This window comes from Humulus lupulus, chromosome 4, assembly GCF_963169125.1.
Source record: "Humulus lupulus chromosome 4, drHumLupu1.1, whole genome shotgun sequence".
NCBI lineage: Eukaryota > Viridiplantae > Streptophyta > Magnoliopsida > Rosales > Cannabaceae > Humulus > Humulus lupulus.
In genome coordinates, this window is record NC_084796.1 from 247,822,732 (window position 1) to 247,840,351 (window position 17,620).

Here is a 17,620-nt window from a genome sequence, read left to right on the forward strand (position 1 = left end):
TAGCAAATAGGGTTGTTTCACTTCACATGTTTGGGACAACTTATTTTTGCTTCTTTCTTTGACATCTTGACCATTTCTTGCTCGAACTGATATTATTGCATCTCTCATATATATTATAACAATAATATATATATATTTATATATACTAGGAAATATAGTCATGTTTCGCGCGATTTTATAATAATATATTACTATATGTATTTAAAGAACTTTTATGTTTATATGGTTAATTATAATTTAAAAAAAAAGAATATAGTCTCTGTCTGGAGTGTCGAATATCATTTTGCAAAAAAATTATCAAAAATAGGTCAAACTGCAAAATGACTTTAAAATCTAGGTCATTTTGCCAAAAGACCATTTGTATAGTTCACTTGAAATTATGTGTACACATATATATTAGCATATCACATAAAACTTGTAGGATCTTTGAATTTAAATCTAGATGCATGCTTCCTATTATTTTTCTAAACACATAATAGAAACATAGAATAACATGACATACATGTGAACATTAGATTTGTAAATTAACATAAACACAATGATGTAGAAACTTACGAATACGTAGTGGAACTAGAACAACTCCCTCCTTCAATCTCTCTAACCCTTGATTCCTTTCTATAGCAGAGTATTATCAAGAGATTGAACTAGATCAGCAACACAGTCTTCCTCACCAAGTGTTTGATCAACCTAGAACTAGTGTAGGCTGGTACTCAACACATGAGATAGAGATCTAGAAAAGAAGAAGAGATAGTAGCTAAGAAAGGATTAGAGTGTCTAGGTTTTCACTTACCTAATGAATCAACTGAGACTGACTTATGAAAACCCTAGATATCATATTCCTTATATAGACAACTTAATGGGCTTTATTTAAATTTAAATTTAAATTTTGAATTAATTAAAATAATAAACAAAAGTCTTGGGCTCCCACAAATGGACTTGGGCCAAATACCTTTATTTTGAATTTAAATCCTAATTGGGCCTAAATTCAAAACCTTTTATTTATTTATTTTAATTAATTAATTAAATCCTTATTCAAATTAACCAATTATAATTTGAAACTTGATTTAATTTTATTTATTTATATTGACACCAATTTATCAATATTAATAAATTTACCCAAAAATTATCTTTTATTTTCTAAATCTCATATCTCTATAAATTTTCCAAAATTGACATAGTCAACTTTAAAAAATCCTAATTGATAATTAAATCAATTAATTGAGACATTCTAGATGATTTACTCAAAGGTGATGCGGGGACCATGGATCCATGAAATCAAGCTCCAATAAGTTACCGTGAATTTATTTACAAATAATTTCACTACCTTATTAATTTCTCGTGACTTCACTATAGATTTGGAATTGAACTCTTGAATTCATAGAACGTATTTTCCAAACCATAAATACGTTATCCATTGTTATAACCATTACAGTTAGTCAATCCTCTATCGATGACTTACTAACAAGCTGGGTGAAAATTACCGTTTTACCCCTCATCAGTATTTTATCCTTAACTCCCACTAAGTTCCTTATAAATGATATTTTCGTGAACTTAATCACAGAAACGAGATCTCAATCATTTAACCTTTTGAACAAAGCAATTAAGGAAATAATCTTTTCACTTCTCATGTTGAAGTTATAGATTTCATATCTATGAATAATACCCCCACTCAATTATATTACTAAATCTCCAAGATGTAAGTAAGGGCTAGACCGTAGGGTAAGCTTGTAACGACTCAACTATTCTAGACTTTGGACCATTAATGACTACTATACTAATCTTAAGAAAACGTACATATGAAATAACCATAACTTTATTTAAAAACTGTAAAGTAAAGGTTAAATAGATAAAAATTCATTTAGGATGTGGCATCCCATTGTTTTGAAAACAAAACATAACTTAAATAAATTGGTTACAAAATTAAGTGCGGAAAAATAATACATAGAAATCATAACTAAAAGACTTCAAAACTTCATCCTCGAATCGAACGCGCAATCCACCGATTCCATCCTGCCTCAATACACATCCCCAAGCTGCCAAGAATCTTTCTGCCGCCATAACTATTTTCCTGCACATATAAAAATAAAAGAATGAGCCTAATGCCCAGCAAGGAAAATATACTACAAGCATGAAACATAATCATACATATAACTATAAGCTATAAACATATAACATATATCTATAAAGACGTACATCATATAAGACTATACTATTAGTGGCCATTAAAACATGTGATAAACCATCTACGTCTCCTTTCTAATATCCGAGGTAGGTTAGATCACATGGTAGGTTTATGATAACCCATCTACGTCCCTTGTCTAATATCTGAGGTAGGGTAAATCATAACTATGAAACATAAGAAAACATAACATAACATACTATAGCATAACTTATCATAATATATCAACATAACATATAAGCATATAAAACTATCCTATTTTCCTTACCAATATACCGGAATGATGAGAACAAAGTTGGGATTTTGGAACACTCCTAAAAACCATTAATATAGAGGTGAGTATTCTAAAAGAAAGAGATGAATGAACTAAAAACCACCGAGAATATTCTTATCGAAAAGAAACCTCAAGTTCGAAGAACTTAGATACCTAACCAAGAATAGAGAAAACTGAGTTAGGACTATAAAACTAATGAAACAATACTAAAAGGAACTAAGGATAAGAATACCTTGAATGCTTCTATGACCGAACTATACCTCGAAATCGAAATACACTATAACCTTACTTCTCAAGTGTTTATTAAGCTTATAATGATTAAACTTATAACCCCAACCCAAGTGTTTATCACTCTATAGTCTCACTAGCACCTGGAAGGCTCTGATTAATGCTTGAAGAATGAATGAAAATGCTTGGTGCTAGGTCCTATTTATAGAGTTCTAGGAATAAAAATATTCTTTTTGGCTTTGAATAAAAATAATGAATTTAATTGAAAATATTTGAATATCCTTCAGCCAAAGGCTTAGGACTTGGTCAAATTTTTCAGAGAAATTTAAGGAGTCAAAACTTGATTTTTAAAACAAAAATAATAAAACACAAATAGAATCCTAACTTCTAACTCCCTAAATCTCGTAACTCTAAACTCCCCTGCAGTAAAATCAACATATCTGGAGCTGTAGGACTCCGATTTATACTCTCTTTATACCGTTAGAAAGCTAATTCAATTATCTACAAATTTCTAGAAATACTATTTTTCAAAATTCATAACATAACTGGGTTAAAAATAGGTCGGAAGTGAAAGTGCACTAAAATTACGAAAAATCTATTTAATTATCTAAATCTCAAATAAATAAAATTATGATAAATGTCATGCTCCTAACAAATTCTGGTGAAAACTAAGTCTTATATTTCCTTTATTTTATCATTAAAATAATAATTCCTTAATAATCATACATATGACAAGTGTCATATTCCTATTGGCTCTATCTAAACCTTAGGAATAACCATGCTCATGACAAGTGTCATATTCTTATTAGCTCTATCTAAACCATATATTATAATAATTATCATATTAATAACCAGCAATATTAATCAAACCTTATGTTATAATTAATATTCTTAAACTACATGTTAAACTTCTAAAATCCACAACTATTGTTAGGAGTTTCCAACTAAGTCCCGGCTTGAACCAAAATCCACAGTCATAGACATACTACAACTACTACTAGCTATTACTATTACTACTACTATCTAACTAGCTAAGTAAAGTTCTTGGACTCTACATTAAGTCCACTCGTGGTTTAAATTTTAATGAGTCGTGATTTAAATTTAAGATTTGTGGTTTAATTTTTAAGAGATGTAGTTTAAATTTTAAGCCTTGTAGTTTAAATTTTAAGCATTTTGTATAAATTTTAAAAAGTCGTAGTTTAAATTTTATGCCTTGTGGTTTAAATTTTAAAGGCTAGTCGGTAGCCCAACACTTGAGAGCTCCAAAGTTAAGCGTGCTTGACCTGGAGTAATCTTAAGATGGGTGATCTCCTGGGAAGTTTTCTCAGGAAGCGTGTGAGTAAGGACAAAGCACGCTAGAAAGACTCGTGTTGGTTTGTAGGGTCAGTCGTTGTTCCAAGAAGCAGCCATAGTGACGTGAAGCGTTACAAATGGTATCAGAGCCTTCACTCAGCCGGAAGTGTGGTCAACTGGGACGTCGGTCCCCTAAGGCGAGGTGATTGTGACATTCAGAATCTCGTGATCTACTGGGGAAAGACCAGGTAAAAAGCTGTGCAATCCCACATCGCCTGAGGAAGATCAAGCGTGCTGATTCTAAAACTGTGTAGGTATAGGACTACACAGTTGAAGATGACTTAAATAGATTGATGAGTACTACCTATGCTAACAAGATGCATCTTCTTTTCGGTAGTCCATCACTAGAGAACTCCAAAGTTAAGTGTGCTTGACCTGGAGTAATCTTAAGATGGGTGACCTCCTGGGAAGTTTTCCCAGAAAACGTGCGAGTAAGGACAAAGCCCGCTGGAAAGACTCGTGTTGGTTTGTAGGGCGTGGAATTCCTCTTGTTTACTATTTGTGTTATGATGATCATTATTATCTAGTGCATATCTTCCTCCAATAACTCTTGCTAAGGCTTATTGGCTTTGGAGTAAATGGTCCATTAGGGTGGACTAAATCATTATAAATTTTCAGTTTGCAAAGTCTTCACTGATGCAAGTTTTAAAGATAAACAATTTTATCATTAGTTTTGGTTGCAAGGGATGGTTTCAGTAGGTTAATGCTTCTTCAACTTTGCTGCAATTTTTTACTAGATTTTTCAAGAGTTCAATTTATCTAATTTTTCTTCTTCTTTAATTCAGAGGACCTCAAATGAGTTTGCAAATTGTAAATTCACTTGCAATTCATGGGAAATAGCTATGTTTCTGGATTATGGTCAACCCTCTATATAATGTAATTCACTGGTTTTGTCACACAAACATAGCAAGAGCAAGAAGAACAAATAGAAAAATAGGTAAAATAACTTTCTATATCAAACTGTATAATACTGGGATTGAGCATTGTCATGGATTAAGCATGTATATACATGCCTCGGTCGCTAAAGTTTGTGACTAAAGAAAAAATTAAAAAGGATGGAGATGCTAAGAAGAAATGAACATCAAAGATCATTGCCTTCCTTCTTCTTTTTCTTTTGTCTCATAAATTTGGACATTTCTTATCAAAGAAAGTGTTCTCGTGAAACCTACAATGAAACATGATAACTAAATTATATTACAATGTTTTCATATGACCAAAACTATATTTTCGATTCACAAATAATTCAAACCAGTTTGAATTATAATTTAATATATTCAAATATATATATTGCCAATGAATGTGTCCTTTTATTTCTCCAACAATAACTATCTGCATATAACCAACAACAACTAATATTCATGCATAATAAATACATTCAAACTTTGAGAAAAACAAATAGCACATCAACGACATTTCATTGTGTCTTGCTCATGTGCCAACGCTTTGCATTTATTTTAGTTTATGTATTTGTTTAGCTATATTTTGCTCATACAATACATGCACCTTATACTATAAGCAATAGCAAGATTAGCTTAATATAAAAAATTGAGACAACTATGAGAAGCCTTTATTGTTGTACCCATCTTCCTAGTGTTTAAGAGGCAGAAAGATAGTATCACACAAAACAGTTTTAAGCATCAAACACTTGAAGTGTAGTTGAGGCATTTCATCAAACATCTAAAGGACATGAAAATCAACTCAAGCAAACAAGCTAATTATTATTGAATCTTTCCTTGCGGAAGATAACAGAAACAAGCTCTACAAATATTTATATATATACACTACTAGTAATTTAAACGAATCATATATATGCCAGAAATGTATATAGAGATGTGTATAGTTACTCTGAAATTGTAGTGACGAACGAAGCAATCAACCAACCACTGCCAACTACAAGCTCAGTTTCCTCAAGTCACAAATGGCAAAGAGATGGAATATAGATCAACTCCAGCAACAGAATGCTATACTCGTAAATGGGAGATTAGGAGTTATGGGTTTGTGACAGTAGATGGGTGAAGACACTCTAAGCCCAGTTGGCCATGGTGAAGAAGACGAAGAGTGAAAGATAAAAGAAGCTAAAATATTTTTTGGTTCATGGTGATATATTTGATGGTAGGATAGACTTATGGCAACAAAGGGATGATGAAGCTCAAATGTGAGTGAATGTTAATAGGTGAAGAAGATGCAGTGTATGTCGTGTTGGAGAAGATGATGGGTACCCCATATGGGTATTATGGGAAGAGCAGTTAAAAAATTGGCATAAATAAAAAAGAGTTTTAAAAACTGGTAAAAAGTTCAACATGCCCTCTAAAAATGGATACTCATTTTAATTTTTACAAAATAAATTAGAGGTTGACTGGTATAGGATTTAAAAATAATTTTATGTTTTTAAAATTTAAAAATATGGGACCTAAAATAAATTTAAGTGGTTAAACATTTTTTAAAACTAATTTAAAAAATAAATTCAATTTTATTGAAGAATTTAGAAAACAAAAATTTTACGTTTTCAGCATAATTCTAAAATTTCTTATTTTCAGTTTATTGCTACTTTTTTCTTATTCCAAAATTTCTTTTTTCTTGCTACTTTTCTTTTCTTTTCTTACTGTCTTACTTTGATTTATTTTTCATTTCATCATTTTTACAAGTCAATCTATTTTTTTTATAAGATTATTTTGTATTTACTTCCATTTAAAATTTATAGTCATCTATATAAATTTGGTAAAATAATTAATTATAAAATCATATAACAAATATAATATGATTCTAATTTACAATATATTTGCTAAAGAAATTCATCAAAAAAGAAAAGTATTTGATCAAATAAAAATTACAACAAATAAATAAAATATATATATATATATAATTACATATTCAATTTTTAGATTTTCTACCAAACAATTATTCAATTTTATAAAACTCAAAAATAGTTAGCAGACAATACAATCAATCACATTTTCAGAAATATATTTTCAGACACTATATCTAGATTCTTATTTCAAAATCATACTTTTTCAACATACAGTCTTTAAATCACTAACCAATCATGCCCTAAAAAAAATGTAACATTAATTTAGAAAAAAAAATCAAAATTAATGACAATGCAATATTGTTATGAATTTAATCAATGCACTTTTATTAAAATTTAATTTATCAATATAATTAAATCTATTGATAAATCAAAATTTAATATTATACAACCTATGTATATATATTATATAAAATTAAAATAATATTCAGATTCAGCTGAACCAATCACGTATTCAGTTTCTGTTATATTTTCAAATTTAACACCAATCACAGATTCAGTTTTTTAAAACTCAAAAACAGTTTACTAACATTGAACCAATCACATTTTCAGAAACATGTTTTTAGTCACTAAATTCAGATTTTCATTTCAGAATCACACTTTTCAAAAATACAGTTTTCTAATCACGAACCAATCAGACCCTTAACGACTTAATTTTCTTTATTATCTTGAACTTATTTACGTATTACAAAGTCTAATTTTTTTTCTTCAAATGAACTCAATATCACTACAACATATAATTTTTTTTATATGCCTCTTCAAACATTGTGATCATGAATTCTTTTTAAAAAATAAAATAATAAGTGATAAAGTATATGTCTTCTTGCTACACTATATATATTATATCATTTTTTTAATACATAATATAATATTTACAAATTTATATGATATAAACATATATAGAGCAAAAATTAAATATATAAATATAAATATATCACCCATATAAGAAAAAAATACAATAAACAGTTCACAAACTCAAAATATTCTAACTAATTGGGCAATAATGTATTAATCAATCAACCATATGAGAAGAAAACAATACTAATGATTGGATGTATCAAAATGAATGAAGGAATGATTTATTTATAGCCTACAAGTATAACATTCATTTCTGTTTGTAAAACATGTGAGATTTTACAAAAAAAAAATCCATTATTTAACATATAAAAATAAAACTCAAATTCACCTAAATTATAATAAAATAAATAAAATAGCTCTAAAATATTGTAGAATGTCACATCACCTCTCCAAATAAAACTCTTTTTCACCAAAAATTCTAACTAAATAGATAAAAGACCACAAAAAGATTTTAGGATGTCATATCACATCTTCAGAGCTTAGACTTCTTTATATATATATATATATATATGAGATATTTGTGGCATAAGTACCCAATGTTTGGAAAAAATACCCGGCACGAACCCAATCTTTTTTTTTAGTAGGAGAAGTATCCAAAGTCACTAAAAGTTTAATTTCGTTACTTAGGGTTCTGTTAGTGTCTTGTTAGGAACATGTGTAAGGTCTAGATTAAACCACTTTTTAATTTCATTTAAAATGTGTTTCAATATAATTTACTACACAATATAAAAAAAATGAAAAACCCTTCAAACAAAAAAAAATCGTTATCTACACACTTTTTATATAGAAGATATCTCTTCTATATAAAAAGTGTGTAGATAACGGAAATTCTTGGTTTTAACGGTTTTTTATTTTTTTCCGTTAATTTTAATGGAATATTCTTATATTTAATGGTAGATTTTAAACATGACTTAAAATAAATAATTAAACAAATTAAAATAAGATATTTTTGAGATATTTTACAATGATAATTATTTTAAAATAATAAAACCATACGTTTTAAATCTTAAATAAAATTTAATTAAACTTAAACTTAAACTAATATCAACTAGCAAAAAACTTCTTTAAAAAAAACTAGCAACAAACTTAAATTTATAATCCACGTATAATATTAATATTATATTAAACATATAATATATAATCTCTTGTTGCCACGACCAAATTCAAAAACTAGAACAAACATAAACTTAAACAAAAATTAATTAATTAATTAAAATATGATATTTTTAATATATTTTATGATAATTTAAATAATTAAATCATATTTATTTAAAAATAAAAAAACTCATGCGTATGATAGTTTGTTTTTTTGTCAAATTATTGGAGCTCTTTTTCTTCATCAAATTCAACAAAGAACATTGCGAGATACATTAGAAACTAAAAATAGTTAATGCATGTATACTATTCTACACTATGACTTTTTTATTTTTATTTTATTATTAATTTCTTTTAAATATTATTGTAATTTATATATATGTTATGTAGTTATGTATATATATATATATATATATATCTATGTCAATGTTATGTTTGGATATCATATATGTAGAGATTATTAATATAAATATTTATATATACTATAAAACTCTAATTTATTCTATTATATATATATATGGGTACACTCTTAATGGTTACTACCCATGGATGGTTACTTTGATATTAACCATTGGATTAAGATCAATAGTCTACATTTATAGTTTTTAATTAAAATTTCTAAAAATAAATTGTGATTTTTTCAAATTTTTAGAAGAGTGACCTGATGACATGTCGGTCGTATAATTATTAAATTAAAGAATTAAATAAAATCTTATCTAAACATTATAAAGGAAATTTGCATTATAAATAAGCATTATATATTAATAAAAAATAAGTCAAGAATGTTATAACTGTTATATTCTAGTTTTCAAAAAGAAAAACTGGTTATTTTTTTGGTTTTCAAAAAGATTAGCTTTGAATGTCGCCGGCGTTTCTGGGATTCTCGGCTCCGATCTCGCTCTATAGACAAATATGAAAGTCACTGCCACTATCATAGGACACCTTAGGGTTAAGACTTCAAAGCCCAGTGTCTCGCACCTCCCATACTTGTCATTGTGCGGTAATGCTCTCATATACTTTTGTCATATTTGATTTTTTTTATCTATATATATGTTTGTGTTTGTTATTTTGGACTCCTAGTTTGAATTTGATTTTGTTTAGCAAGTTTCGTGATATAGTTTTCTTGATCTACTATCCATATATTTTTTTCATTTTATCTTTTTTTTTCTAGATAATTTTCTTATGATATGTCGAAGATATTGAATATTGATAATGAAATTTTTTTGAGTGTACGATTTTAATCTTCACCATCATCCTCATTTTCATTGGATTTGCAGACATTATTTCAATTTAGTGATGCAGAGATAGCATCGTTAGCAAGAAATAGTTTGATGGAGGGAGCATATCTAGGTATCATTATGTGAGAATTGGGAGGTGTCTGAATTACCTGTGCAAGAAAACTAAGAGCTTAGAAGACTTTATTTTTTTGAAGAAATTGAAAGAAATGGAAGAAGAAGAAGGAGGAAAGCTCTATACTACAATTATGTATTTTGTAAATATAATTACATACGATTTATATGTTATGTGTATTACCTATTTGTTTTCTATACATAAACTAATATTGTAATGTTAAATTGTTATTAGAAAGTATTTATAAAATTTTATTATATCAAAATGTCTACAAAATATACATTAGAAAGGAAATTATTTTCTGAAATATCATTTAGTAACATTTTTATAGAATGTCACTAAAAAGATTTTTTAATATAAAAAACAAGTATGTAATTCATTATTATTAAAAATTTTGTAATATATGAAAATGATATATAATTATTTTTAGTTACATTTTTTCAAATGCCACTAAAAAGAATATAGTTTTGCAACCGTTACAGTTTTGCAACATATTTTAGTTTCTATATATAATTAATAATTTTAACATTAGTGTGTGTATATTTATTATTTTAAAATTTTAATTAATGAAAATTATAATTCTATTGGTTTATTCAACACCCTTCGGTAGTTAATGAAAAATTATTATTTTATTTGTTTCCAAAAATAAAAATGGTGATTGATATATTTAATAGCATGTAATATACATTTAAAAAATTTATTCATCTTATATAAATATAGTATTTGTTAAAACATCTTTTTGTTATTTTGAGTTTTTATTAAAAAATCAATATATTTTTAATAATAGGTTTTTTCTATAATAAAACATTAAATAATAAAATTTACATAAATGTTTATTTGAAATAAACTATCACCTAATTTTTTTGGCAAGAATAATTAATGTGACAATTATCATTTAAACTAATATTTATTACCTAATTAAACTAAATTTTAAAATTCTTTGTATTTATTTTTTTTTTAATTTTTTTATCATCTTTATCACTTGCCTATTTAGTATTATTTTTTTATTTCTTTTATATAAATATATCCACAATTTCGAAATTAATTAATACTATAAAAATTTCCAAAATTTTTATTTTATATATTTATTTATTTTCATTATATTTTTAACCATTCATCTTCATGAAAATCTTGTTTAGTGAAAAATGTCCAATTTTTTTTTTAAAACTATCTACGTGAGGAAGCTTCAATTTCAAAGTGTTTCTTGTAAGATATTCAATCATTTTTTTGTTGTTTGTTTTTCTTTCTTATAGAATTTTGAAATGTTTTAATTGTTAAAAAAAATTATAACATATTTATAACCTTTTTTTAAGTGATAATCTTCTTCTTCTTCTTTCTAATAGAAATTCTTGATGGAATCCAATATCGAATGGAGGAAACGAATCGATCGTGATTTCAAAGAGATGAGAAATGAATTAGAGTCTCTGAAAAAGCATTTAGAAAACAAGAAAAAATATAAATGCAGATATGAGAAAAAAAATAAAAATAACAAATGAAGAAATAAAAAAAATGGTCTCAATATAAACATGATATAACGGTCTCAATATTAGTATTACATTTAATCACACATCAGAGATTAAAAAAGCAATATAAACTTACATATTGGCTAATTAAAATTATGTCAATTTCTATATAAAGATTAAAATTTCTATATAAAAATTAATTATCATAAAAAAAATAATAACTAAATTAATAAAAATGACCTGTTGTGACTTGTTATACCAAGTCACCATATTGCCACATCACCATAATTATTAGTACCCATCTATGGGTAGTAACCATTGAGAAGTCTTCCATATATATATATATAAATATATCCTCACAAAAAACAACAACATATAATTGTCATTACTTGATAAAAGAGCATATTATAATAAAATACTAGCTAGTACAGCCATGAAAATACAACACTCTACAAGTGTGTCCATATATCATATTATTCCATAAAAATAGCAAATTTTTATAGTCGATCAAATCCTAGAATAGATTGTATAAAAGATAAGCACAGCTCAGATCAACACTCATCTATTATATCATTTGGTGTTCGTTTGAGTAAGACAAAGAGGCAAACTGATTCACACGATTCAGTGATAGAGAAGGCTTCTTCAAGCTTCTTGCACAATAGCAGATCAAAGAGCTCTTCAGTATCAACCTCATCACCAAAATGATCCTTTACGGTTCCTTCAAGCCCAGCTCTAAGGGTCACTGACATCACTTTGGGTTGTGGCTTTTCGTGAGGTAGGTTCTCCATTATCTCTAAGCTAAACCAACCGTTTTGTTTGACAACTGATTCCACTTCATGGAGAGATGCATAATAAATTGGAAAGTTAAAAGAATCCAACTTTTCATTACTAATCTTGCCCTGTTTCAAAAACCAAAGAAAAAAGGAAAAAGGGATAATTAATTAGGCCTTGTAATCACAGAGGTATATATTGACTTGATTGTCAAGTAATCGTTTCCTTCCTTACCTTCTTGGCCATGTCTATAAGAGAAGAGTCAACATATTCATATGCCTTGTTGATATAAGCATCAGAGTGAGGTGTTCCATTGGGGCGACCTGGAATAATAAGAGCCATCAAACCTCCATGGACAATCTCTTGTGCTCTAACATTTAGAAAGTTGCCCAAGTCCTTAGCATACTGAGCTTCAAAAGCCTTGACAACTTCAGTCGAGGAGTTTGAGTAGTGAACTTTCCCTTTGTTCCAAGCAGGAGAGCTCTTGTCCAAAACCTCAGGTGGAACTCTAGAAAGCCATTGAACAGCACATGAAGAGTGAACAAAATTAAGAGAAGCATTGGGAAATAATCTTCTGTGGAATGAACCGGGCACCCCCGCCGCGAAGTATTGAGTTTTTGGGGGAAGAGATGTGAAAAGCTGGTTGAAGTCATTTGAAGCCTGATCGTTGAAAAACACTTGAAACTCAGGGAGGTGATCACAAGAAGTACTGGTTTTTCTTTGGCTTTTAAACTTTTGAACCACGGCATCTATTATGGTTTGCACTGCCAAGAGTGTATTAGGCCCAACTGAGCAACCCAAGTCAGCGATTTTAAAGGTTTTACAAGAAGTAAGAGTCTCGATGTCAAGTTTCTCTGATATTGATTTGTTGATGAGTTCTTTCGCAGCCTCTATAGCTTTTCTCTGAAAATGAGTGGAGAAAATTGGTTATCTCTTACATAAAAATTTACGAAAGAATATTGGTGTGGTGCACACCATATGATATGATGGCCAACACCACATTATCTTGTATATGGCGAGAGGTATAATTTAATATTAGGTTTTATATATTCTATTTTAAATTTTAAAGCGTAAGACTCATGTTAAACTGCATTAATTATCGTGCAATGCATCATCTAGTATTTGACACTTTATAGTGGAGTCTAACAATTTAACATTTTATGTAACGCTCTGGTTACCCCAGAACCAGTTACGGTGAACCGGAAATTTGACTCACTACCTGAGTCTTTTGGTCAAAAACGTGCTCTAAGTGTAATTAACAGGTTAATGTATAAAACCAATAAAAATGAAATGGAGATTTTCATTACAAACTACTCTGCAGAGCTAAACAAAACATTTACAAGTGGTTCTCAGTACAAAATGGTCACTAGTGTTCGAAATTTACAATCCCATCGACCTAAGCGGCAAAAATAGGGTAAACCCCCTAGTTCCTCTGAGAACTCCTTGGCCGTGGTGGTCAAGCGGCCGCATATGTACACAACACCACATCAGCTCTCCACTCAAGGCTAGGTGAGCTTTTCTTTCCCTTTACCTGCACCACATAGCACCCATGAGCCAAAGCCCAGCAAGAAACATAACACATCTCATAAACATTATCAGATGATTATCATTATAATCACACTGAACATAAGGCTTTCCTCAAGCGAATGAACATCACATGATTCTAGCGGGAGAGTGGCTGTTAGGTAAGCCACTAGCCTCCAAGCTCTCTTTATTCATCGACCCTTAGGGTCGGTCGGGCATTAATGCTCCTTGAGTCATTCAATGCTAATAGTCTATTAGATCTAATCTCTGTTGGCTTGCGTAATTCACGCTAAGGCCGTTCTGACAAATAAGTCAGTGCTTCCTGATCTGTGTCCAGTATCACTGCCGAACCTGACTAATGAGTCACAGCTTCACAGTTGATACTAACACTTTTGTCGATTCTGTATTCAATCCATGTCCATATTTATACAATCAACATGCCTCACAAATATCCATGCATGTCTCACTTTGGGGTGCAGTTTTCTTACCTCGGGTCCGAGCTAGAACGAATAAAAGAGTAACCCTGAGAACGATCGACCTTTTGGTCCTTTAGCGGTTACCTGGTCATAACCAAATTATGGGATTCCATCAATAAAATGAATAATAAAAGGTTCCCAAACCAAAACCTAACCTCCGGGACATCAAACACTACTCAACTGGGTAGTAGGTTCAACCCCGAGGCCTTAGGCTTGAATCCCCATGCTAAAAACTCAATTTTGGCCAAAAATGCCTTAAGGGCCGCGGCCCTCCTTGGCCATGCCGCGGCCCGCCCCTCAAACAGAGGCGGCCAAACTCTGACAGACACCTTGGGCCGCGGCGCACCTATGCCATGCCGCGGCTCAACACCCCTTTCAGCCAAAAACCAGCAACGCACCAGAAATTTCCCCTGCGTTTTCCCTCTCAAACCAGCCCTTCAAACCAACCCAAAACCTCTTTCAAATGCCCATTTAAACCTCCAAACATCACCCATAACTCTCCCCCATCATAACCCAAGTAAAACACCACAAGAACTCCCCTTGATTCCAACTTTCCACACCAAAATCAAGAGCTGAAATCCTAAAGCGAAAACAGAGTACAACCAGAAAATAATGGATAAAACTCACCTCAAACTCAGAACCAAACCCTCTTCAATGGCTGAGCTATGTCTACAACCTCAACCTCCAAGTTCCCTAGCTTAATTCCACACCTTGAGCTCAAAACTCCAAAGAAGGAAAGAGAGAAATGGATGCACGGGAAGGAGAAAGTTCACTCTCTGTTTTTGCTCTGTTTTGTACGGTTTCTACAGCCTTCTAACCATCATATATATCCAAGCCAAAAGACTAAAATACCCCTAGGTCATTTAAAGATTCTAAGCCACTTCAAGGGTAATTTTGGCACTTTCCACCTACACCGTTAATGATAATTAACGCTTCCCAATACCCGCTAATCTCAAAATTCTCAAACACCAATAATTCACCTCTTGTTACCCTTTAATACCCGGTAACACTCTAATCATTAAAACACCCCGAGACTCACCCCGAGCCCCGAGCTTAAGCCCGTTATGACCAAACCGATATTTAACATTCCTTGATCGTCTCATGCCAAATAGCTCGAACAAACCCACATCATAATGTGGTCTCAAATTATACCACCAACATGCGAACAGATAATCAATTTTCCATCAACGGGCCAAATTACTATCACACCCCTGTAATTAGAAATATGGACTCACATGCATGCATTTCACATCATATCATAATATAATCAACATATACATGCACTTTATCAATTAATAACATAATTAAGCAAGCATGGCCCTCCCGGCCTACTGTTCACGCCGTTAAACACGTCGGAGAATTCGGGGCATTACATTTTAAGGTGTCCAACATCATGAGTTGGCTCCTCGTTAGTAATACCCTTTGTTTGTTAGAGAAGAGAAATGCAAAAAAAGGGAAATTTTAGAGAGAAAAGTAGAGAGAAGAAAAAAAAAATCTAGTTGGGTAAGAGGGAAGATAGAATGGAAAAGAAAAGTGGAAAGAAAAAAATAAGTAGGACCCATGCCAAATATTTTCTCTCCAATTTGGAGAGAAAGTGAAGAAGCAAAATGTGACTAAATATTTGATAAATACATGACGATAATGTTCTTAAAAAGTTGAATGAATATAGAAACAATTGTAAAGATAAAATTGTATTTTTCTCAATTTTAATAAAAATAATAAATGAAGAAAATATAATGCTTTTTACATATAAATTTAGGAAACCGAATATCTTGAACTGTAAGGTTAGATGTATTTATAAGAAAGACTATTGGTATGGTGCAACATATGATATGATGGCCAACACCACCTTATCCGGTATATGTGGTGATAGGTATAATTATAAAAAGTTGATTGCGCTATGCTAACTTCCTGGTGTTGACACCACTGGTGTCCCCAAACATTTCTCTTTAATGTATCATAGCAATATTCTTATAGAAATATAACCTGAAATGTAGAGTTTTTAGTATAGCTGTAATGACCATTTCCACCGTTCATTGGACGTACCACCACTTCTGGCATCACACTCATCATCTTCTCTCTTTTCAACACCGTATGTAGATCCCCAAAACCTATAAAAAAAAATTACGTTTTTTAGAGTTTAATATAAAGATTCAATAAAAAGACTACTTAACAATTTATTCAAATTAAGAAAAAATGCAACATTTTCCATACAAATGTGATTACATGCACCAAGAACAAATAGAACTATGGTATAAAACAATAATATTTATAATAGTTAGATAAATACATCTACAAAACGCATATATGTATTTGTATATTGAACAAATATAAAAGTGGAAGCTTACTTTCAGTGGATGAGAGGGAAAAGGCCATTGACGATGGTGTGTGACAATATAGAAACTAAACAAAGCAAGAAGAGTGTTACAGAACTTAATACTGAGATGAAGAAAATGGATGTGGTTTAAATGGGTTTTTTATAGGAGAAAGTGGCAAACTTTTGAGAAGAAACAGTCAGGAGAAAATGGATGGTGTGTGACAATTGACAAAAGAAGTGCAATTCACATTATTTATTATATTTATCTTCAAAAAAATAAAAATGTTTGTTGAATAATAATCCAAATATATTGTATGGATTAAATACATTCAAAATTTGCAACTCTATAATAATTAGTGGTGTTGGGTCCACATGACTCCGAGACTCCGAAATGACTGCTTTTAGTGGTGTTGCGGTGAGGCTTTTGTTATATTATTATTAGCCTTATGAAAAACAAAATAAGTATTTTTAGATAAACAAATTCATAAGTTAAATTTATCAAATATACATGTTCATGTATATATAAAGTTTAAGCGCTCAATGACCTGATAAGTCATTTAGTATAAAATAGGATAGCTAAAATCTACTAATTATTTATTTATTCACGCCGTTTTTCGTAAGCTTAATTATGTAGAACATTAAACAATATTTCAGAAAAATAAAAGAACTTACAAATTTTTTACATGATTCAACAGTTAAAATTTACTTAGTTTACGAGTTAACATTATTGATTTTAATACTCTCAAAGCTTCTTCAGAAAGTAAATTGGCAGAGTATTCTCAGTCCAATTTGTGCGTGAATACAAATGAAATTCTCCAAGCTATTTATAGGCCTGATGGATAGAATAACATCATATAAATATATTAGAAAATATACCCGCCTTCGCGTAATTTTTTTATTATAATTTTAAATATATATTTAAAGTA

At 30.0% G+C, this 17,620-nt stretch overlaps 1 protein-coding gene and 1 long non-coding RNA gene across 2 annotated transcripts; both read right to left on the reverse strand.

Annotated features, from left to right (window-relative positions):
• Positions 1-1,843: 1,843 nt before the first annotated feature.
• On the reverse strand, positions 1,844-6,617 carry LOC133831607 (uncharacterized). The gene is made up of 2 exons (XR_009892538.1): positions 5,879-6,617; positions 1,844-2,068 (listed from the first exon to the last, which is right to left on the reverse strand). It is a non-coding gene; the product is annotated as an uncharacterized LOC133831607 (long non-coding RNA).
• A 5,350-nt stretch (positions 6,618-11,967) lies between these two features.
• LOC133831606 (loganic acid O-methyltransferase-like) lies at positions 11,968-16,919 on the reverse strand. Its single transcript, XM_062261975.1, has 4 exons — positions 16,726-16,919; positions 16,364-16,488; positions 12,612-13,280; positions 11,968-12,505 (listed from the first exon to the last, which is right to left on the reverse strand). Exons 1-4 carry the CDS (start codon positions 16,751-16,753, stop codon positions 12,158-12,160), a joined length of 1,170 nt encoding a protein of 389 aa, XP_062117959.1. The 5' UTR covers positions 16,754-16,919; the 3' UTR covers positions 11,968-12,157.
• Positions 16,920-17,620: the final 701 nt, after the last annotated feature.